This window comes from Pempheris klunzingeri, chromosome 18 (assembly GCF_042242105.1).
Source record: "Pempheris klunzingeri isolate RE-2024b chromosome 18, fPemKlu1.hap1, whole genome shotgun sequence".
Taxonomy (NCBI): domain Eukaryota; kingdom Metazoa; phylum Chordata; class Actinopteri; order Acropomatiformes; family Pempheridae; genus Pempheris; species Pempheris klunzingeri.
Window position 1 is genome coordinate 9,258,278 of NC_092029.1, and position 16,768 is coordinate 9,275,045.

Below are 16,768 nucleotides of genomic sequence, written 5' to 3' on the forward strand. Positions count from 1 at the left end.
ACTGTGCGCATAGCTGAAATTATTTTTTCTAATAGAATCAAGATCACTTGATAAAACAGCACTTTGCTTACATCTATTGACATTTTGCATTGCCTGCGGCCATTTCAGATGTTTTTTCAACTCATGGCCACAACAGGATTCAAGCTGCTGGTCGCAGGAGCTGACCTTGGATGTGCCAGACCACTGAGCCAACTCCCTGTTGTTGAATTGACTGGAATAATGAGTTAGACTGAATGACTTCCCCATCATAGAAAAGCACCATGGACCAAGTGACTTCGCTTTCCTCTTTTTGTACAAATTGTGCTCTTGTACAAATTACACCCTTGTACTACAATCATTAGCAGTCTATGTTTTACCCATGGGAGCCCTGTAGAGCAGAGTAGCAGCAGAAAGAGCTCTATTAGACAAATATGCACTCTAAATGCACTGTTGCAGTTGACTCAGAATATCTGAGATGAAGTAGTCTCTAAACCTTTGATTACATGCACTGGATTGACTGTGTTGAGTTACTCTTGCTTCTCTTGCTTGTGTCTTTGCAGCCCTCTTGCCAGGCTTGTATCTTGCTTGTGATCAGTCCTCTTCAGAGCATTATGATCCACAGCGCAGCTGAGCCTGTTTATGGAGTCATTATTCGTTTTAAAATCAGTTTCTCTCCCCCCTTGTATTCCTCCTAATTATGTGCACATACTGTGTACACCATTTGCAGAATTAGTGCTAATGAGGCCACTGACTGTATAGCTAAGTGTTAGGCATGACATAAACACAACTCATTAAGATCATTACTAGTGTACTCTCTAGAGAGGGAAGGCATGTCTGTTTCTCTATAACCTTTGATAGTTACCATACAAAGAGAAGCAGACGGATGCAATACGTTAAAAACTAGGTTAGCCGGACCAGTTTTTTATGCGCGTGTGTGGCACTGATGATCTGAAGATAACACACACAGAATAACATTATATTGAGAATTTAACTGACTTCAGTCCTTGAACATCCAATCCCAACCAAATTGACTATTGATTATTACAGTCTTGTGCTGAATATGAATTTAGACCGGCAGGCTGATAGGAATGTTGGGAAACATGGCGTTTTTTGACACAGTCGTGGCAGAGCTGTACTGGTGGCTTTATTGTTTGGCCTGTTAGTCCTGTTGTCAGTCCACGCTGGTCCAGACCGAAATATCTCAGCCACCATCATCATAGCCATGAGACTTTGTATGCACGTTGACGGTCTCATGTGGATGAATTCGAATTATTTCTGTTAGACCCTGACTTTAATTGACCCAGCACCACCTTTCCTCTTACCGAGTGAAATTTCTCCACTTACTTGTTGGATTTGCACAAAATTTGGTACTGACAAAAACACTAGTATATCATGTAATATTAAGATTTAGTTAATCACAATAATAAAACTGACTAACTTAAAGAGTTATTATAATAATATTTTATGTGACATGATTGGGGAAAAAGGATTTTTGATTGGTTAAGTGTTTGACTAAAGTACAATAACATGGGAAATTAATACTGAAAATGAGAGAGCAAGTGTGGTTGAAGAGATTTGAGGAATGTAGACTTTTTATTTTTACACTGTTCCCTCTTAAGCAGCATCACAGGAAGGAGGGGAACATAGAGAAAAGGGCCTGTGGCAGCGTTAGAATATCTAAAGGGGGAGTAGGTGAGAGCTGGCTTCCTCCCAGCTTGGTTACATCACACGCTACCTCATGCATTTATACTTTACATACAGTTTATACATTCTTCCCTTTGAAGAAAAACTAAAAGTGACTTTTAATATAGTCTAAAATTAAATAAGAAAGTAATTAGACAAGTTGAAGAAAGAAAAAAAAAAAACGAGAAATGAGTGTTGCTTTTGCTTAAGTAGACTAAGTGGGATTGCAATGACTGCTTATTAGAAAGAGGAAAAATTGTGGAGATTCTTTTTGTAATGAGTGAGGAGGGATATATAAGAGTTTGAGACATGCACAAAAAAAAACAGTGTTTGCGGAGGTAAGGGGAGATGTAAGCCAGATAGTCAAAAGGACAAAGTACTGCAGATGAATGACAGAGAGAAAATGCAAACAGTATTTCATCATGAAAGCCTTATTTCATTAAAGGTTTTCAACCATCAGCCTGTCCGTCACAGTTCCAGCAGACTTTCTTCTTTCTCTCTATGGTCTCCTTTGCATGTCATTCTTACTTGTCTGAAAATGGTGTTCAAAATGATGCCAGCATTAACAACTACCATCCCTCTTCCACTTCCACTTCCTCTTCCTACTCCTCTCCTCTCTTCGACTTACTTTCTTCCTCCTATCCTCTGGCTTATTTTCCTCCTTATTCTCTGACTTCCTATCTACAGCGAACTCTATACACTTTTTAATATTCTCCCCTTTCTACCTCTTCTCCTCACTCTCCCTCCTGTCCTGCTTTTGAACTGTGAATCTGCCACCATGACTGCTGCTAAGGCCACATCTAAAGACACACACATACACACATGCTGAGAGCAGGAAGAGGCACACAGAAATAGACACACACACACACACACACACACACACACACACACACACACACACACACACACACACACACACACACACACACACACACACACACACACACACACACCTCTGTTTTCAAGCTCACACATTTCCAGCAGCCATAATTACCTTATGCAAATAGGATCAACAAATAAACCATCTCATCCTGCTGGGCGACAGAATATAAGATGCCAAAAACTAAATTCAGGAGTTCATTTAATTAGAGCAGAGGTGATGAAAGGGATACAACACTCACCTACCACTCACTGTGCATGACACTCAGTCACAAATGTGTATCCACTGTTGAATTCCCCATAAGCCCGAACGACGGTAGCAATTATAGTTCTTACCCATATATTCTTGGTGTGGGGGGAAAAAGCGCATATTACGCCTGATTTAGGTCGGGCGCAGCAGTCAATGTCTTCCTGGAAGCAAAATTATAGAAGTTATGCCAAGGTAGTTGGTATGCCTCTACCTTTTTCTTCGGATTTTTTTTTTTTTTGAAAATTACAGCCATTTTGGAAAATAGCCTCATTAGTTTGTCACGGCAAAGCAGCAGAGGACCTGTGAAGCTTTAGATACCTCGCAGTGCAGGGTGTTTGAAGCGAGTGTCACATAGTTTAATGATAAGCCTTAAGGGCACTTTGCATTTGGTCAACCCTAGTTTAAACCCTAGCACCTCCTGCATTACTCTATGGGTAAGAACTTCTATTAAAAGAAAAGTAGGGTAAAAAGTTCATATTCGACAATACGAGAAGCAAAAAATACGTCTTGCATCATTAGCTGATAACTGCACATTCCAGTAAACACTAAGTGCTTTTCCATTCACCTTTTACGCCTTATTATGCACCTGTTCATTGTGAGCATAAAAAACCCTGATAGAAAATGAAAATATCATAAAAAACCTTTTACACTTTTCTGAGGTGGATGACTCGGTGGATAGAGTAAAAAATGCGACAAAGGGTGCCACGTTCAGAGCGAGTGTTCCCCCAAATTGGAGGGAGTGATGACAGTTTGATGCTTTCAGTTTTATTCTTGACAAAGTGATTTTATGCGTTTAATCAAGTTGTTACGAGTCCAGATATAGGGCAGTGGGTCTAATAGCACTATAGTAATGGTGGAAATTGAGAAACATTTGCTAATTACAACTCAGTATTGTTCTTGTTTCGTATCATTCCATAAACATTTGTTTTTTTCATTTTATCAAAGGATTATACTGGAGGTTTCAGTGGAATGGACTGCAACAAATATTATATCGTCAAATGCTTTAAACATATGGCCTGTTGTAAATCATAGTACCATGTTTACTGTACGTGAATGGGGCATGTTTAAAGCTAGTATAATGCTTTAAAAACAGTAGCCAGTATGTTCATGCCCCTATGACAAAGGTGCAGGGAGTTCGGATACTAAAAATTCTCAAGATTACCGAATTTTGTTTTTATCACAATGCCCGCTTTTCCTTTTACCCTCTCAGGGGACCAGCTTGAAATAACACCATCAGCAGCCATTTGTGTGTAAACATACAAATTATTTCCCTTTTCATAGGCTGACCCAAAGGAGCTGATTCGACTGGTCACACAGCACGTGTCTGCATATTCGGATTGGCCTGAGGAACTGCAGAAGTTGATCAACCAGCTACATGTGTACAATGAACGTCTGACCGACTTCACCCAGGCCCAGGTATTACAGGGGCTGGGCCGCGGAGTGGATGTCCAGCGCTTCAGCTCCGACTCTGACTACAAGAAGGAGACCATCCTTGGCCTCACAGAGTAAGTAGTGAGGGGGCTTAAAGGAATATACCGTCGATACCATGTGTCTTTATCTGAAAGGCTAAATTTTGAGGTCAGATGTACGCTGTTAGAAATAATCACACAGCGTGGATTTGTAATGTAGTCAGTAAGTTTTGCGTTGGCCATGATGTCTCTTTCTGCCTCATCGCCATAAAACCTGATCACTGTTTTCTTGTTTCTCTGTTTAGGACTCTGGATGACAGCGTCTACAGAATCGCTCTGTCTCTGGCTAAGCGCTACTGTGTTCCTTTGTGGGAGGTCTACATGACTCACCTCGAGTTCCTCTTCACAGATAGCGGGTACATGCACACAAACATAAGCAAATCCAAACACTATCGCATAATCTCTCCTTGAGCATTTTTCCTGTAATTTTACTCATCGGATCCGCTGGCTGGTAGGTTTGCGCTTTGAGCCTTGAACCTTTCTGTGTGGAGTTTTCATGTTCTCTCTGCTTGTGTAGGTTTCCTCTGGGTGCTCCCGCTTCCTCCCACAGACCAAAGGTTAGGCTAATTGGTGACTCTAAATTGCCCGTAGGAGTGAGTGTGAGCATCAATGATAATCTGTCTGTATGTGTTGGACCTGTGATTGACTGGCGACCAGTCCAGGGTGTACCCTGCCGCTCGCCCCAATGTCAGCTGGGATTTGCTTCAGCCCCCCCGCACCAATTAAAGATAAGCGGTATAGACAATGGATGGATAATCTGTCAATGTGCATTTGAAAAAAATTTACATATGTACATGCATAAAATGCATGTGTGTTTTGATAAGGAAACATGTTGCTTATCTTTTATGTGTTCCCATATTTGTGAAGTTTTGGATGTGCACACATCCTTGTCCCTCCTGTTGGCAGAATTCTAAAAAGTGAAATGAAAAAAAGTGAATTTAAGTAGCACCACAGCCTGTGAGTTATGACAAAACTCTCCTGCATAAAAAGCATATTTAAAACACCCCGGAGTAAATCAAACATGTTGTGAATGTGTGTGTGTTTGTGTTTTAGTGGGAGAGAGGACGTGAGCGTGTCAGAGTCTATTTCCATAATTTATTTGCTCTCTGACTTCATAGCTGGGGATCTGACTAGCTCTGCACCTTTCCTTGTTTTAATAGAATGCCTTTTCAGCAGAGTTGAGATGTGCGCGTGTGTGTGTTTGTGTGCACACATGTGTGCATGTGTGATAAATATCCCCCTGTCGCATTCTGATATAAGGAAATGGTTTATGGACTCCACTTAACAATAAATTACTACCTATACCCTCTTCAGACCCTATCACAGCCACTGTGTGTGTGAGTTTCTGCCAAAATCTCAAGATCATGACATATGCATGAAGAATATTTATACTATAGTCTTAGTTCGAAGTATCTGCAATGTGCGTATTGATTTAATGGATGGATGGACATAGGGAGTGATATAAATAGACCAGAGGGGCAAAAACTTAAAGGAAAAGATGCATACAGACAGAAGCACGGCTGGGTGATGGGTTTTAGGGTTTTATTGATCCCTGTAGGGAAATACATTCTTTTCATTTCACTGATCCAAACTGTTTAGTAGCGGCAGCCAGCCATAGTGCCGTGGGACCAAGTCCAGTTCTGAAGCCAATACTTGGTTTAAGGGAAATAACAAGAGTCTTCCCAGTGCATTACATTTGTTTTACATTAATTTTGCAGACACTTTTATCCAAAGCAACCTACAGTAAATGTATTCGCATTGTGTTCAAGAGGTAGATGTCAATCAAAATTGGAAGCGCAACCCTCCCAAGTGATCAAACATTACTTTATTTTAGAGGAGCAAAAGTACTTCATTAATTTATGGCATTTAACACAAAAGTATTACAGTCGATTTTTAGTACATTGTTTCACCAAAGTCCTGATGTCACAGAAGAGATCTATGTCTCTTCAAAAATGGGTACATATGGTGATAATTTGGTCAAAGGTTGACAAATGGAAAAATACACAAATGTATTTCAGCTCAAATGAGTAAAAAGAGCTGCTGAGCATTCATTGTTAAGTGTTACAAAAAAAACAGGATGCAGAGGAGGTTGTTAGGTAGAGAAATACCCACAGGAAGCGGAGAGTGCTGGGAGAAAGAGGGGCCAGATAGATGGAGGAAGAAGAGATGGATGATAGAGCCAGAGTGTCCCTGAGACAGTCCTATTAACACAGAGGGAACGCTTTAGAGGAATCAATGCGCCGCTAAACACCACCGTCGTCAGCTGTTCTCTCTGTGTGTAGGTCTTTGTAGGTGTACGCAGGGACCGTTTAGAGACATGAATTTCAGCCAGTTTTATTGGCATTTTAATGACAGCTATTAAACCATTTAAACGGGTTGTCCAAAAACAGAGAGGGTGTTGACATGTTGCTCAGAAATCACCTGCCAGTTCAGTTGTACCCCATGTCTGTTTTCTTAAAGCCCTGACTTTTATTCCTTAACTCTTTGTCTTGCAAGCCAAAATACTTCCAAATTTCCACGAAAACATCAAAAAATGTCGCCATCACAGCTTGAACGATTTGTTGTTCTTCATGTCAGGATGGAGTCGATGAATTTAGGTTGAATACATGAAACCTGGATTACTTCAGGCAGGGCACACATATAATGTGTTCCACATCAGTTGACAGTCAGCTGATTCAAACAAACATCATGCTTGACATTTCAACGCCTCATTTCAGTTCCTTACCTCCTTCCAGCAGCTACTGACTAGATGTGCTTTTCCTGAAGATCAGTATTTTGCCCATGATGAGAAATAAATAGTCTTTTGTGGCACCTTTCCTTCTGATTCATTCTCCTTTGCTTTGAGTCTGATGAGGATGAGGAATTCTGTACCAGCTCTTTCCAACTCTACATATGGTATATGGTATAATTTGATCAGAAATTGGCAGTGCTACACACTATACAGCCATGACTTTTCAGCTTCTACTTGATAATGTCCTGATCAGTCATAAGACTAACATTTCTCCGTCTGTGTCTTCATCGCTGAAGTCCAAATAATGGTTGTGGCGACCCATCAAAGAAGTTAAGCCATTTCCCTTTCATGAAGTTCTCTTCATTTGAACCTACTTTGTTCTGTCTACATCAGGCACTTGCCACTTTAACCTTCCAGGAACCTTGCGGCATGCAAATTACATCAATACTTAAAGAACGCTGTGAACTGTAGTCACCCCTGCCACAGCAAAGTTCCCCTTCTTCCCTCAGTCACTGCAGTTTCACCTTAGCTGTTTGATTTCTTAATAGGTTTGTTTTTCCCTGTGATGTTGCATGTTCTGTATTTAGATTTTTTTAGCAAAGTAGGAATTATTAGGAAGTGACTATTGATTTTCTACAAATGAGACTTGTCATTTACGACATATGCATGAGGATGTTGACATGTTACAAGCTGTCTAACTGTCTCCTGAGTACATTTGTGCTGTTCTTTGTTCGTTGTTTTCATACTGTTCTAGACATACTACATTTAATTATCTTGAATATTTCTCTCACAAGTTACTGCAAGCACGTGTCTCACTGTGCGTTCATTTGAGTGTGCTTGGCATGCCGATGAGCTCTCCAACCTAGAAAAAAAAGCACATTTGTAGCATTCACTGTGGCTCATTGCTACACACAGGTTACATACAGCGCACTCTGTGTGCATGTGCAGCTGTTTGATGCTGTTGGTTGCGATGTTTAGGGATTATTGATGTGCTGTCCACAGAAACTCTGCAAGGTCTGAGCCTGGAGCATGACTAGGACCCAGAGCATGACTATAAGCCTCCCTGTTGGAGTCATGGGGGAGAGCCAGGGAAAGCATGATATGAACTGACAAACACAACTGCATAACCTTTGGTTCAGTTATACAAAAGCAGCATTTCTGGCTGAAATGAAACCGGTGCTTTTTTGGACAGATGATGCCACATGCATGGCGCATGGGCAATCAGGTTTGACACTTCAGATGCAGCAGTCTGTCCGCGCTAATGATATCAGCTACTAATTTAACCTGCTGTTTTTATGCCACTGGTGACGTGCTGTGCCGCTCCTTCCACCTTCCACATAACAAATAATTTCTTGCCTGAAATGGAACACATGTGAAATATAGTATAATAATAGTACACTACGCGTTAACCCTGCTCACTATCTATCTGTCTATCAGGCAGACAGTCGGTTGATCCACTACATTGCTCAAGACACCATCATCATGTCAAATTATGAATTTCTTCAAAACTGGTTAATGACCTAATACCTGCACACTCCCATCAATTTACAGCTCTACTGTTTTGGTTCACTGTCACTGCTCTCATTAGCATCGTTTCTAGAGGCAGCAGTCAGCTGTGTTCAGTGAAAAAGCTGTGACAGAACCACTGTGCGCTACCTGCCCAATACCAAACAAACATCAAACAGACCATGTTAGTGACTAGCTGGTGAACATGGTGGAGCAATTATCTGCTATAGAGCCAGCCATTTCCCTCAGAAACTGGTGGACACCAAACATGGAGCTAAAAGCAAAGTGAATTTTGGACTTCAACAGAAAAATGACTACTACCATACACCATTCTAAATTAAAAGGTGATAATATGTTATTTTTGTGTTGACAGCCTCTTTCTGCCATTCTCAAATGCCCAAAAATCAGTTATTGTAGTTTCATAATGATATGCATGGTGTTCCTAAGGTTCGTTGTGTGCAAGTGCAGTTGTTCATACTTAACCAAGCAAAATCATTTTCATGTAAAAGTATACACAAAATAATCGACGTGTTGGTGAATGTTGGTGTGTGCGTGTAAATGTGTGACAAGCGGGAAAATATTACCTCACAAAGAAAAGGTGAATCAGCTGCATGCCTCTCACTATATCTCTAGAAAAGAACATTTCTCAGTGTCATTTTCTTGTCCTGAACTCTGTGCCAAAACTACTTTTACAACACCCCGCTGGACAGTAATTCGAAAGCAAATTAGCAGCACAGATTGTAAAAAAAATACAGCGTGCATAAACTCAAACAACAATGGTGTGTTGAATAATCATGACTGCTCTGCAAAGGCCCCCTAGAGTTTAATTCTGGCTGTCAGATTACCACAGCAATTAAATATGCCTCAGAATTTAAGAATATTAGAAGCCTATTTTTGTTTGGACATGGTGGAAGAGACAACAAACAGAATATGGTAATGTAGAATGGGAAATGAGAGTGGGATGAGAGAGGATAGCAACACCATAGAGAAATGAGTAAATTTCCATCGGATTAAATCGTTCCCCTACTCTGGCTTTTGAAACAAACAAGAAAAGATTGTAATGAGAAGCGGCTGATATTACAGCCACATGAACACAACAGAGACAGAGTGGGAAACTGTTGTGTACAGAGAAAAATGCCAACAGGCGAGCGGCAGTAGCAAAGCGTGCATGCAATAGACTAGTTATAATATCAGAGGGACAAAGAGACGCTAAAAGCCGCAGAGAGAAGGGAGGAGGTGCTCACAAGCTCAGCGAAGAAAGACACAAAATACTTTGTCGTTGGATAGAGAAGAAAGACAACCAGGAGATGACAACCTGGCTTTGAGGAACTACAGTAACTCACTCAGCTAAAACAGAACCTGACATTAATATTGGCTGTTTGTATTTCTACCTGTGTGTGCTTGCCAAGGAAAACTCTTCACACCCCTTAAACAGTCCTACCTCGGCCCTGTTTCAGAATGCGGGTCTAGTGAAAACTCTGAGTTAGTTAATCCTGAGATGAGGGGAAACTCAAACCCTGCTTGCTGGCAGGTTTTCTTTAACTAACCCTGAGTTTCTCTTTGTCTCCTCCCTCTTACAGAGTAGACATGCTTGATCCGGTATATATCAAAGAGCATATCAAAGCGCATTAATTAGCAGAGGTTCATAGTATGTCAGAATCAAAATCCTGGTTGGATATTTGTTACTCAGGACACATCTGAAGTAGTCACTTTTATATGCTGTCAGCACCGCTCTCACGGTCAAACATTACACAGCATCAAGTCACTCAGCCCAGAATAAATCCTCTGCATGTCCTTTTTGTGTGAGTGTGAGTTTTTTTTTTAACATCACTATGACTTTGCAGAGAGTTTGTTAAAGCAGCCCCACCAAAATGTTTATTTCACAACATAATTCATATAATTTTAGAGATCATACATTCATATTTCCGAGTGAGCAGGATTGTGGTGCAGCTGCAGAATGTATTTTGAAATAGATTTTTTTTTTTTTTTTTTAAATGAATAGACTGTGTGTATTCTGAATGTGTTTTAACAGCATTTCAGTGGCAGTGTTTTAATTCACTACTTGAAACAAAGCCACTGAATGCCGTTTCAAATAGATGTCTAAAATTGAAAGTCTTCTGTAGTTTCACCTTGACACTTTTTCAAGTGGTAATCACCAAACACACCATTAATGGATCGGTGAGCTTATAATCATGTCTCCATGTCTTTGATCTGTATGTTTTGAAAATCTTCAACTGGATTTTTCATCCTCAGCTGCTGGCCACTGTGTTTTTTCCCCCATCAGATTAAAGCTGAACAAATACATTTAAAATGTAATGTAGGCTATTGCCTAATGATTCCACCACATTATCGTCAATTAAGGAAATACAAGTCTGCTCAACGATGAATTAATGGATAATACTGATTATCGTGATACTGTGTCAGCTTATTGACACTTTTCCCTGCTCTGACTCAGGCTCTTTTAAAGATAAATGTGCACAGTCTGTATGTCCAATTTATAAAAAAAGAAGGCTCTGCCTTTTATTTGCCTGTTAGCATGGTGACTCGTAGTATCAGAGCTCCACTGATGATGGCTTGAGCACGCTTCTGTCAAGTTCAACCCACTCAGAGCAGATTGAACAAACTCTGATCAGCTGCCCCCGAAACAGTTTCCCATCTTAAGTGCTAATCAACTCAGAGTTCAGGGTTCGGCTCAGAGTTTGTCAAACCTGCTTCCTGGAACGGTCCCACCTGGACAAGTTGTTGTCTCTCTTGCCATTGTTCTCTTGCCTTGGCGTTACAGTCACTTTGGAGCAAACGTGATTAAATAATGAAACATCGGATGTTGATTGGGGTCTCAGGCTGCCTGTGAGTGTGTGCACTTAAGAAAGAGACGAGAGGAAAAGTGACTGAGAGTCTTTACTTAGAGTTAGTTGTTCTGTTGACTCTAGTCTTATCCCAGCCCCTGTTGTGAGGATGATTAGTGTTATTTACATTATTGAGCTTATTGTCAGCTGCCTCCACACTGCTGCCGCCGTCTATATTTTTTTCATTAGCGAAAGCCTCGCAGCTAGCTCTAATGGAGCGCCCAGAGGAAACATGGCCCTCTTTGATGTTGTCCCGTTCTAACAGATAAACAGACTTGCACTCACACTAAGACACTCCCAGACAGCCACAGATTACCCAGAGCCCTCAGTGACTACCAGCAGCGTGCTTTCTTTTGCTGTTTTCCCCCCATTCTTTGTATCTTCCCTTGTTTAACCTTTGTTTGCAGTTTTTCTAAGGTTTTTCTTTTCCGCTTCTCCTCACTCTGGTGTTTCACTTGTGTTCTTTTCACTTGTCCTCTCATTCTTCAAGACCACCTGCTGTCTTTGAGTTTTTTGGTAAAATGTGTTTTTGAAAAGCAAAGCAGTGCACAAATCATGCGCAACTTGAGCAAATCGCTGAATAGGTTTCCACACAGATTTTTTCCACTCTCTGAGCTTTTCCACATCACAACCATGCAATTTCTCTCTCTGTCTCTCTCTGTCTCTCTCTCTCTTACATCTGTCTTCCTTTTTCACAATTCGTCCCCATTTTGCCTGTTTTCATGTCAGAGCTGACCAAGTTCTTAAATGTATTCTCAGTAGTAATCTATAAAATCCTCATCTTTTTTCGAGGCACTGTATCTTTGGTGATAAGCCTGCAGATCTCTGTGCTGCCTTTGCACTGCCGTTTTCCACCAACCAAATAAGTCTCCAGTCTCCAGTCTCCTTTGGTTTTTTTGTTGTTGATGAAATTAAGGTTTTTGTCAGTATTGCTGTTTCCTCTTATCTTTCTCAGGCATGGTGGCTACTGCTGCTTATGTGGACAATTTAGATCTTTTTTTTTTTTTTTTCAAATAAATCAAATGTTTCTGATGCCAGAAACTTACCATAAAGTGTTTCACATCCTTGGTACCAATGGATATTTTCCATAGAGAAGACATATCTCTCACAGCAGGTGTTTACACCAGCAAATGTAAAAGCTTTGAACTTGAGATAAGCTGGATTATTGTCATGAGTTTATGTTGCTATGAAAACTTTATGGATGATTACGTTCTATGCGGAACTGGCAAAAACATTCAGTTACACTCATGATTTTATTCTCCTCCCATTTGTTCCCTTTCCTCCTCCTTATCCAGTCTCTCCACCAAGGATATAGAGTCCCGGAGCGAGTCCCTCGGCCTGTTTGACACGCTGAAGTGCAACCCTCAGGCCTTTTACAGCCACATGACCAAGTACGTTTTACCAACTGTGGAGGGATCCGACCTGGGCCGCCTGCTCTACTACTACACCTTACTGGACTCTGCAGGATGTGAGCCTTATGTCACCACCACCATCAAGCCAGAGTCCCATGTCAAACTGCTCAAGAAGCTTCGAGCTGTTGCCAATGGTAAGACAGTTTTTAACACAATGCCTCGATTTTTCCATCCCTCTGTACGTCCATCTGTCTGTCTCATTCTCGTGAACGCCTTGAGCGAATTCTGTTGGCACAAACATCCACTTGGATTCAAGAATGAACATTTTCGCTATAATTAAGGAATTCATACTCTAATTATGACAAAGATTTAACACAAATGTCTAATGGGATAAGACGATGAAGTGATCAACATTTTCCGTCCATGCACCCGTATGTCTGAACGTCTGTCGTGATATTTCAGGAACACCATTAGAGAATTTCTTTAAATTTGACACAGACGTCCACAGACTGAACACTGATCTGATTAAGTTTTGTTGGTCAAAGGTCAAAGTCACCCACAAAACACGTTTTTGGCCATAACTTGAGAATTGTGATAACATTTGATACTGATGTCTAATATGACTTACTCCGACATCATAATACTATGCAAAAACTCTTTTTTTGCACCTTATTCAATTCTACAACTCAGGAACAGAAGGGACGTCTGTGACCATATTTCACATTTGGTTAGATAATGAATTGGTGACCTAGGGCTGGACAGACTATTTGTGTGTAATTATGGGACTACTGCTTAACTAGTAGGTGTTTTTCCAAAAGGACACAAAACAAAGTTAATATGCCAAATCTAATCCCTTTGACCAGTGGATGCAGTTTCCACCTAAAATATGATACAGTCAGTGGTGAATACAGCAATAATAAAAACATGTTTCACTACATATAGTTAATCAGATCAGCATAGCATTTTTAATGCTTTGGGTACCTACTTTTGCTTTTAAAAGTGTGCTATTCTCTGTGAAATGAACACTTTTCGTGTGCAACCACCTCTGCAAGAGGTCAACAATGGCGCTGCTTAAGTGCTGAATCATTTCTAATAGTAGATAATCGTTAAAAGCACCCATTTTTCAATCGGTGAATGATGTTTCTTAGAAAGAAGAGGCCACAAAGGCTGGGATTCAAAGGGTTAATGTTCCTCACATGTTGTTGGAAAATCTGCCCCAAGCCTTTAATGTCAAGAAATCAAGTTCAATGTTGAAGACCTGAGCTTAATCCCTCTTGACATGACTGAAGACTCACATATACGTGCAACGTTCCTTCTAACCTTTAGATAACCTCACGTTACTGTCATGTAGGGAAAAAAAAACAGCTGAACACCCAAGTTTGTGGCACATATCAGGTCCCAGATAAAAGTCCTCATATTTCTCAAACTTACAAATTAAATGCCACCGGTGTCAAACCTGTTCTTCAGATGTACACATATTATCTCTACCTTAACTTGTCCCTTGATCTACACACTTCCTTTTTTTTCCTCCATCAGCTCTAATGTTAGTTTCCAAAGCTGCAAAGTCACAGTACTGAAACAAACACAGCTATTTACATTTTTGCTTTCCTCTAAATGGCGATATAATAACGAAGGCAGTCCACCTCTTTATTAATTGTCAGTCTAGCGAACACACCGAGCTCCTGAAACAGTAACAGCATCGCAGCAAGATGCTGTTTCCACTTAGATTTCTGTGGCAGCGCCCTCTCCAAGGACGTCATGTCCAGGTTGTGGCGTGTCACCGGTTCAGTGGTCCGGCTAGAGCGCTCAAACTTTGTTGTGTATGGGTGGAGGTTGTGTCACTTCTCGATGAAGTTCAGTAAAGGTCAGCCAGGTGTCAGCTGTGTTTTCACGCCTCACTTCCTCCCTCTGCTCCTGCTAACACCGCAGCTTTTACCGGTGACACATGTCTCTGTTTAACACACATACACAAATCGCATACACACACACCTCTGAGACATCCACATCAAGACTTAGATGCATTTCTGCATAAACTTACAAATATGCTCTTTACTTTAAGCTCACATTGCCAATGCTACATTTTAGTTTCTCTAGTCAAATTCAAGGCCTACAAGTTATTTCTGAAACGACGATTCCTTGATTTCAGACAGAGGCATACAAAAGCAGCTCTCTCCATTTTGGACGCAACAGTCCATCTTGCCAGATTTCATCAGCTGCAGCTAGATAATTAAGCAAATGCTGATCACACAGTCTGTAGCTTATTTAAAGTTTCCAGCAGTTAACTCATACAAAAATCATATTGTGCTAAAACATTGATGCTAACATTATCCTAAACCCTGATAGAGTTCAGGACCATCCTCTACTCAGTGAGGAAGCACTTCTGTCATGAACAATTCTGTTTTTAACATAACCTGAAACCCCACAAACTGATGTAGTTAGTTAATGATGCGTTCCTGGGCCAGGGAAGTGAAGCTTGGTTACTACTGTAGGACGTAAGCTAATAAGTGCTAGACATGCTAGTGATTGCATCGTAATTTAGAGCAGATGAATACCGTTTTATCCATGGCTTGTGTGGCCCACTGATAAACCGCATTGTAACTCAATTAAACTATCTAAAAGTGAAAAATAGATTAGATTCTGCATCATTGATCACCATGATCTTAAAATTGGGATTATTCTTCTCCTCAGTTCTTGGTTCACTTGGCCTACATTTAACCCCCAAAATGATGACATTGGCATTACTGTCTTTTGAAGGCTGTTGCGGGTTCAGTGGTGTCATATGAATCTTGCAATAACTCCATTGATACCAAAAACACTTTCTGGCTTGCTTGAGCCCACCTTGTCTCAGGTGCTCGGTAACAGATGAGGGACCTGCTGCTGCTCCACACTCCATGTGTTTGACGATGTTAAGCTTTGCTTGGTAATGTTGATAGATATAATGTCATATGACGTGTATTTATGATGCTGATTAGTTTATGACACTTAATTTGTGTTATAACATACAAATATGCTCCAAGATAGATTACTGGTTGGCTGCCTTCAATCTAAACAACTGTTCATATTGGCTTAAATCATCCTTAAACTCATAGTTGTGCTCACCTTTCTTTTAAAAGAAATTAGTTAGCAGTTATTTTTCTTTCAGATTGCTTTCTTTCTCTTTCCTTCTTTTTTCTTTTTTTTTGGTAGCTGGATTTCCCTTTCTTGGGAAAAGAGTCAATCATAGTGCACATTTGGGTTCCAGCATCAGCAGTCACTCAGCTTGATTAGCTGCCTTTAGAGGCCCCAGTGCAGGAACAGACTAAACCATGTTGCAGCTTTTGTCAGGGGTGCGAGGGGAGAGAGAGCCTTCTACGTTTTCCCTGGATAAAAAGGGAAGTCTCTCAACTGATTTATTCAGTCAATAATTTAGTTGTGATTAATTACTTAGAAATGGGGAAAAAAAAAAATGCAAACAAAGTCAAACTTTTCATTCCTGGCTTTTCCAGGGCAGTCACTCACCCCCGCCCCACTACAACGCCCCTTGTGTAGATTGACTTCTGCTGCCTATGTTGTCCTCACATTTTATCTAACCAGTTTTATAATATAATGGACAGCATGAGTGACTGCCAGACCTTACAGAAAAGCCACTTCAACACAAAATAAGCAATTTACGCTAACTTAAATGGAACATAGCTATTAGATAACTCTAAACATAAATTTGCACTGAAGATCGTCTTTTCAACCCAATACCCGATGGTGCTGTCAGGTCATATGACCTCCTCAAAAATGTGGACGTGTTCCCAACTTTGTGATGATCAGAACCAAGACATTTTACTTTTTATTTACTGTAGTCAGTAATACACAGACAGCAGACATTTTGTCAAAGCAGGAATAGCGGGTGTAAATAACATTACTGTTAGCCCCACTACATTGAATTTCCAAGTAAGCCATGCCGTGAGAACACCCGAGCCCTGGAATTGGCTCATCTAAATGGAAGACAGCCATCATTAATGCTATTAATTAATGGCAACCTGTGCTTTTCCTGCTGTGCCAAGTTTGTTGTGAAAGGGGTCCATAGCAGCCTGAAGTTAAGA

General features: G+C 40.6%; 1 protein-coding gene across 1 annotated transcript in view; it reads left to right on the top strand.

Moving 5' to 3' along the window:
• nbas (NBAS subunit of NRZ tethering complex) overlaps window positions 1-16,768 on the top strand; it is a 150,286-nt gene that overhangs the window by 86,525 nt on the left and 46,993 nt on the right. Inside the window, exons 42-44 of the mRNA XM_070849214.1 lie at window positions 4,073-4,296; window positions 4,506-4,616; window positions 12,639-12,889. Coding sequence (XP_070705315.1) covers window positions 4,073-4,296; window positions 4,506-4,616; window positions 12,639-12,889 — 586 coding nt within the window. The remainder of the gene's footprint in view (window positions 1-4,072; window positions 4,297-4,505; window positions 4,617-12,638; window positions 12,890-16,768) is intronic.